General features: G+C 37.7%; 1 protein-coding gene across 1 annotated transcript; it reads right to left on the bottom strand.

Annotated features, from left to right (window-relative positions):
• Positions 1-5,877: 5,877 nt before the first annotated feature.
• LOC117988257 (uncharacterized) lies at positions 5,878-7,595 on the bottom strand. Its single transcript, XM_034975380.2, has one exon. The coding sequence runs from the start codon at positions 7,506-7,508 to the stop codon at positions 5,925-5,927; it is 1,584 nt and encodes a 527-aa protein (XP_034831271.2). The 5' UTR covers positions 7,509-7,595; the 3' UTR covers positions 5,878-5,924.
• Positions 7,596-8,298: the final 703 nt, after the last annotated feature.

The raw sequence follows: 8,298 nt of genomic DNA on the forward strand, positions 1-8,298 counted from the left end.
AATAATGGGACAGGCAGATTTGACAAGAAAATATAAAAAAATAGATGCCAATAATATGCAACAGGTTAAAATAGCAATCGGGGCTATAAAAATGGGGCAATAAAAAAAAAGCATATTACACAATTGAAGATTATCTAACTGATAAAAGAGCGTGGATTTGACCTGCAGCTCGTTCCAGCAATGCACAAGACTGCAAATACTATTTTATACAAGGCATAATCTTGTACCTATATCAAATATTTGAAAAGAGCAACCGCCGAGTTTCTTGCTGGTTCTTCTCGGCAGGAAAGGCATTCCGAACCAGTGGTAGATGCATCCGACTAATTAATAATAAGAAAACAAATGATCTGTGGGGCATTTCCGTTAACGTTGTGAAATCATTAATTGATATTGTTGCACCCGAGTTAGCATTAATATTCAATAATTGTGTTGACTGTGGTGAGTTTCCAGACTTAATGAAACATAGTAAAATAATTCCATTATTTAAATCAGGTAGTACTAGTGACCCCACTAACTTCAGACCGATATCTGTACTACCCACTTTTAGTAAAATCTTTGAAAAAATAATTTTAACTCAACTGCTTAATTTTTTCAACATTAATGATTTATTTCACACCAAACAGTTTGGTTTTACACGGGGTCGCTCAACAACCGATGCTGGTGTTGAGTTAATACTAAATATATTTGAAGCCTGGGAGGAATCACGTGATGCGCTTGGCGTTTTATGTGATTTATCCAAGGCTTTCGACTGCGTTGATCATGAAACATTGGTCGCGAAATTGCACCATTATGGAATTAGGGGTGCAGCATTGGAATTGATGAGTTCTTACCTAAATGATAGAATACAAAGGGTAGACGTGAATGGAAAGCGATCTCCCGGATCCGTTGTAAAAATGGGGGTGCCACAAGGTTCCATCTTAGGACCTTTTCTGTTCCTTATTTACATCAATGACCTTCCTTACCTCGCTAAGGACAATTACGGGATAGTCTTGTTTGCTGATGATACATCACTTTTATTTAAAATCAATCGATACTTAACAACTTTTGATGAAGTAAACAATTCTCTCACCAAGTTAGTACAGTGGTTCGAAGCTAATAACCTGCTTCTCAACGGGAAAAAGACAAAGTGTATTAAATTCACTTTACCAAATGTTAAGCAGGTGAAAACCACTGTGCAACTTAATAATGAGGAATTAGATTTAGTGGATACCGCTATTTTTCTTGGAATAACGTTAGATACAAAACTTCAATGGGGCTCTCATATAAATAACTTATCGAACAGACTTAGTTCTGCCGCATATGCGGTAAAAAAGATTCGCCAGTTGACAGACATAGAAACTGCGAGACTAGTATATTTTAGTTACTTTCACAGCGTTATGTCATATGGTATATTATTATGGGGTAATGCTGCTGATATTAATTCTATTTTTGTGCTGCAGAAAAGGGCTGTTCGAGCCATATACAGTATGGGGCCACGAGAGTCGCTGAGAACTAAATTTAGGGAAGTTAAAATTATGACAGTGCATAATCAATATATTTTTGAAAATTTACTGTACGTACATAAAAACATAAATAAATTTAAAAAAAAAAGTGACTGTCATAATATAAATACTAGAAATAAAAATAAACTTGTAATTCCCGCCTCTAGGCTCAGTAAAGTTAGCAATTCATTTGCTCGTAATTCCATACGTTTCTATAATAAGCTTCCAGAAGACATATTGGAGATGTCTCTCAACAAGTTCAAAGTTTTCATAAAACGTAAACTAATTGAAAAATCCTATTACAATGTAAAGGATTATTTAAATGATAAGCAAGCTTGGGAATGAGTTGCTTAACGACTTTGTGATAGTTCTAATAAGTTTCAATAAATTTGTAAAGTGGTGATAATAAAAAGAATACCCGGCTGAGTTTGTTGTGGGCTCTTCTCAGACCTGGGCGCGTTTGGAACCCTCGTAGCTTTAGTTTTAAGTTTGCGTTATAATTATCACCACTATATTATCTTACAAATCTAACACTATACCAGACAATCAATAAGAGTAATTTATTACCTATTTTGAATAAATCATTTGACTTGACTTGACTTGACTTGTACTTATTATGAAGAATAAAATATTTTTGTACGAAAAAAAAAAAAAAAAAAAAACTATTCGTAAGTACTTGTAAAAGTTTATACGAATAAAAAAGATTTTCATTTCATTTCATTTCATTTCATTTTCATTTCATTTCATTTCATTTTAACACCCTGCACACCCGCACAGCCCCCGCGATAACCCAGTGCGGGCGAGCGAGGGTGACGTGCCGGTGTGCTCGTACCCCGATTGGCATCTCGACTTGACGCGTACTTATAGGTAGGTATACAAATAAAACGCGTAATAGTCTGTCTGTGGTATAAGTCTTTATTGTTTGTATCGCAATTAGTCTCAGCTTGCGAATAGCAATTCACACTTCAGTAGGTATAAAAGGCGCGGTTCAGGGTCAAAAAGTCAAATTTTGTAGGTTACAGTTGAAGCGTTTTATAAGTCGACAGCGAAAGATGAAGCGGGCTACCCCTGCAAGAAAAAACATAATTTGAAAATAATTACTTACGTAGGTTTAAAATACAAAGCAAGTTAAATTCAAAATTACTTTAGAAATATTCTAAACTAGTTGATGCCAGCTATTTCGTCCGCGTGGATTTAGACCAGCCATACACGGACAGCTTAAAGCAGTCAGGATGGACTGCTTCAACTGCTTCGGGCGGTTGGGCGGTCAAGCAGTCGCCAGGCATACAAGTGGGGCCGATTCTCTTGTACACTATCTCTAAACTTAACTAAATTAACAGGTCTAAATCTAGTGCTATCCTTTTCCGCAAGCAACATTATGAAAGGGATAGCAATAGATTTAGACGTGCCATTTAGTTTAGTTTAGAGATTGTGTACAAGAGAATCAGCCCCATTGACTGCTCGAGCTGTCGACCGCTCTCGCGCAGTTACGCTCTTCATTCCACGTCGCGCACGCTTCCCGCCCGCATTGAAATTGCTTGGCAGCTTCAAGCTGCTATCGAGCAGTTAAGCTATAAAACTTTTAACTGCTCGATGGCAGCTTCAAGCTGTTGACTCTGACTGCTCGAGCGGTCCGTGTATGTTGCTCACTGGCTAACCGCTCGAGCAGTCCGTGTATGGCGTATGGCCTTAGGTTTTTGTAATTCCCGTCAATGTGTGAGAAATCTGATTTTCCGGCATCAAAAGGAGCATATGTCCTTCCCCGGTTTGCAAACTATCTGTGTACCAAATTTTATCAAAATCGGTTTATCGGATGGGCCGGAGACACACTTTTGGATTTACATATAATATTTGTATGGATATGGATATTGATTTGAAAATAAAGTTCAAAAATAATACCCGTCTACTGGTTTTAAATATTATCACAGACGAAAGGCTTAGTACAGTACCCGGCAGGAAATATTGCACATTGGATTTTTAGAAAGAGATAGCGGTTTCGTGTTTCTTATACCTATTTCACGTTTCGTCGGTCTCAACGACAGAGACAACGCTCTACAAAGCCTAAATCTCATTCTAGGTATGTAAGTACAATATTTCTGGCCGGCTACTGTTTTCTAATTATATTATGGGTAGCTAGTATACCCGTAGTAGGTACACAGTCTTCTTAATTTCGGAATCCGAGACCTGTCATTTGATACCAAATTCGATCGATTAATTTTCATTTTTAGTAAAAAAAAAAATCACGTTTAATAAAGAACAGACACAGGTTGACGGCTTTACGTGCTCTCTGAGGCACGCGAGTTCAACACTAACTTCCCAAGTCATGGTCCCAAATGAGAAGTTCTTGACAAAATACCCAATGACTTGACCTGACCCGGGACTTGAACCCGGGACTTCATGATCTGTAGCCGAGAATAAGCTAGCCCTTAGACCAACAGGGTAGTCGTTTGTGGTCTTTAAAGGTATGATTCCGAACCATGCTGCACCAGTGCTGCCGCAACAGTGCTGTCGCGGCACTACTGGTCCCCATACAATCTGTATAAGCTTATATGATGGCAAGGCAGCTATGTTCGGAACATTTGATAAAGACCTGGAGAGTGACATATACTACTCTTTATCCCGGAAAATTAAAGGGTTCCCACGGGATTTCCTACAACCTAAATCCACGCGGACGAAGTCGCGGGCATCAGCTAGTCGAGATGTAAACGAATGGCAAAACTCTACCTTTTCCAGGAGTTACAGGCTATCGCTCAATCTGGGGACTCGACGGTTGTTACGAGCCAATCTGAAATCAATACAAAACTTATTTACCTATGCAACATTATTATGCAATTTTACAGGGCAAAGTTTCTCTATTTTCCTACATACATTTTGGGTATATAAAACAAACAATTTTATGAATAAGTCCATGTCAAACTCACAAGTAACCTTTACATAATCATAATCATACGTAAATTTTAATGGCTCCCACACATCATCAAGTTTATCGTCAATTTTGCGTGATAGCTTACCCTTGGTCTAATCGATACTTTGTCAAATGATTATTATGCAAACTGACATCCCCTTCACGTGCAGTTTGTATGACCAAGCCTATCAATTTATTATTGAAGCTTCACCTCAATAATTGATAGTGTACATTACTGTGAATGCACCAGAATCTATTGGACCTAGAAGGTATTTACAAACACAAGCTACTAGTATAAAGGTAAATAAAAAATAATAATTATCATGACAAATAATTAATGCACTCGATAAACTTTCTTTTCAGTAAAAAAAAATATTACCGATATCTTAATGCAATCATGGAATTTGTCAACATTGGTTTCGTGAATGGGTCGTGAAAAGGTGACAGACAGAAAGACACAATGTCACATTTATAGTATTAGTTTAAATAATTGTCTAGATACGAATTCAAATGCAATATAATCTAAGTTAGACTCAAAATGTCAGATACAATTACGGTGAATATTTCAGACGATATCCAATATCTCATAGGATATAATACCTGTCGGGTGCTTGTCTCGTAAGACCAATACCTGTCGTGCTTACGTCTGACAGTCACAGATTGTTTATCTACTGTATCATTACTAAGTACGCCTCTATCATTCAATTCAGGAAACCTAGTACTTGCCTATATTTTTTATTCAATGACAAGTTAACCCTTGACTGCGATCGCACTTGGTAGTAACTTACGATGTAGCCTAATATGGTAGCGAGATAACCTGGAAGGGACATAACAGACATGCGATCATCATCATGATTAACCCATAGCCGGCTCACTACAGAGCACGGGTCTCCTCTCAGAGTGTGCTAGCCTAGTGGTTAGGACGTCCGCTTTCTAATCGGAGGTCGGGGGTTCGATCACGGGCACGCACCTCTAACTTTTCGGAGTTATGTGCGCTTTAAGTAATCAAAATATCACTTGCTTTAACGGTGAAGGAAAACATCGTGAGGAAACCTGCATGCCTGAGAGTTCTCCATAATGTTCTCAAAGGTGTATGAAGTCTACCAATCCGCACATGGCTAGCGTGGTAGACTATGGCCAAAACCCTTCTCACTCTGAGACATGCCATGGAGGATTTTTATTAAATCGGTTTCTAGGCAATATTGTACCGGGACGCCTAATTGCTTGGTGGCATATCTTTGCTAGGACGGTGGTAACTAGCCACGACTGAAGCCTCCCACCAGACCAGAAACAAAGACAGTTAAGAAAGTGTGAATTCCTATATTGCCCTTGCCAGTAATAAAAACTGCCAGTCTACAAGTACGTCAAATTGGTTCAAAATAGGCGCCGTCCGAGCGTAATTATACTAGCTTCATGGAAGATCAGCGCTGTGTCTTAACAGACACAGCTGAGTGAAGATCCTTTTGTGAAGCAGACCCTGGTCTAATACCGGGACCATACTAGGACGAAGAAACCTAGAGTACATTCTTACTTGACTTTCAAACTATTTGACAAGAAGCAGAAGGATATTGAGATTGAACAGAGACCGATTCTTTGAATTGTTTTCTGAAGCAGGCTGGGATCATCTCACAGCTTGGCTGGTGCACACATCCCGGTATCGTGTTCCCAGGGTACCAGTCACCACATATTACTTGCGCTAGACATTTCGGTATCATTAAACATGGTGGTTGGTGTCGACATCCAATCTTAGTTTTGGGCTTGACTTGTGTTGCAGCATTCTCTTTCGCGGTTAGTGTAATGTACTTCCTCGTACATAAAGGCAATTCTGCACATTTAGGTGTATGGTTACAATTTCTTTCTTCTATATTCCTTTGTTCCAATACACATTCAGGAAACTTTGGACACATGGGTACGTGAACACAGGAGGTCTGTAAAGTTGGGTTAAATCTTGTCTTGTGACACCCCCGCACTACTTCGCATGGAGGATTGTGGTTACACAAGCTTTGAACAATCTTCTCCGTTCTGAACTCCGGTAGATATTCTTCTAAATCAATGGTAGGTGGTTGATATTGGATAGCCTGATCCTGACTCTTTTGTTTGGAACGTTTTATTTTCCGACACAATTGAGCGAAACTAGACTTTTTAGATCGAGTCACGGGATAAAATAACGGGCCTTGAGGAGTTGAAGATTTAGGTGGAGGTAAATTTAGACAACCATTTATCAAAACGCAAGGTGGATTGTGAATACATAATATTTCACCGTTGTATTTGTCAGCGAGTGTTTTTTTAAGAGCGTCGTGTTCTTCTTGGCAGGGTCTTATTGCATCCTGGGATTTGATTTTATCTGGGCTGCGTGATTTATTTGGTTTAGGACATTTACAAAAAACTCCTGAATCTTTACTCTTTTTTTTAGGTAGTACTTGACTTGAAGATTGTCTTGAAGAATGTTTGGTTTGAGTTTTGGGTTTGCTTGGTGTTTGACTGGAATTGGAATTAATTTTATTAAACTGACAACTATCTTTGTCGCATGGTTTCGCATTAAATTTTGAAACTTCAGCTTTATGAACTTGATATTTAATTTTCTGCAAAAGTAGCTCCCAAAAATCTAAAGAATTCGATTGCATTGCACTATGACTCTCGGAATCAGTAGACGCGTTTTTCGTTTGACATGATGAAGTGATAAAAACTTGGTATGGTGAATTTAATTGTGATTTTGATGGGTATTGCTGTTGTTCATGTTTAATTGTTCCAACGCTAGCGTATTCCCTCCTTATTCGTTTATCTAATTTATGCATAATATATCTCATTAATTTTTTATGTTTACAAGGTTTGATATTATATTCTTGCTCAGAACTTGACGATAAACTATATTCGTTAATGTAATCTGAAGAGTTATGTGTATCGATAGCATCAACCTGAGATAACCGGACACAATGATTTATTCTTTGAAATGGGTATCCTGCAATTTCTTTTGCAACAGCATGAACGGGTTGGATAGAATAATCTCTGTGTGGCTTACTATACTTCTTAATACGGAAATGGTCACAGTATGCACAATACGCTTTATCACAATAGTTATAATTATCTGGAATACTTCGTGTTTTATAATTATTAGGACGCATTAATATCTTGGACAAACTAGGCACGACCTTACTTCTAAGCGATAGCCGTGAACTACATTTATCTTTAAAATTAGGAGTTTGATTTCTTTTGTGAAAGCACCCACTCCCTCTTATGTTCTCTTTCTCATTAAAATTTGATGTAGATTCAACATTTTTATTACATAACACCTGTCTTCTTGGGTATGTCTTCATTTCCTTTTCTGGTATATCGTCTCTATCATATTGTGTGTTAACACTGTACAGTTGCAAATTGCAATAAAGATGCCGAGGAACCACATCAATTTCTCGTTTCTTACACGGTTTATTCTTAATAAGACTCTGATAACGATCTTTAGGAGCTTTGACGCGAGTGTTTATATTATTATCTTTGACTGGAACTTTATACGAGTTCTCGAAGTCCGAGCTGTCTGAATGTCTTTCAACGTAACTTGGTCTGCTTTGTACTAAGAAGTTGTCTATGCACATTTTATCCATTTTTGATGCAAGTTAATTAAAGCACCACCACAGAGATTCGCATGTTGTATTTTATTTCATGGTCTATTTTGATTGCCGGTTAAATAGATTTATCTTTATATTTTCTGATTGTTTTCTAATTATTTATTTATTCACTCACATCTTGAATTTTGAGATATTTTACGTTTGCTGTCAGATGCTTCTTTATTTATGTTATTGCTGTGTTAGCAAAGAGTAGGTATATAATCACTACGTTTGTGAGCTGAAAGATTTATCTATGATTTATTTCTATGAGAGATTTATATTATAGGACCAAAGAGGTAGCGTACCTCAAAGT

The sequence above is a fragment of the Maniola hyperantus genome, chromosome 14 (assembly GCF_902806685.2).
Source record: "Maniola hyperantus chromosome 14, iAphHyp1.2, whole genome shotgun sequence".
In the NCBI taxonomy this organism is placed as follows: domain Eukaryota; kingdom Metazoa; phylum Arthropoda; class Insecta; order Lepidoptera; family Nymphalidae; genus Maniola; species Maniola hyperantus.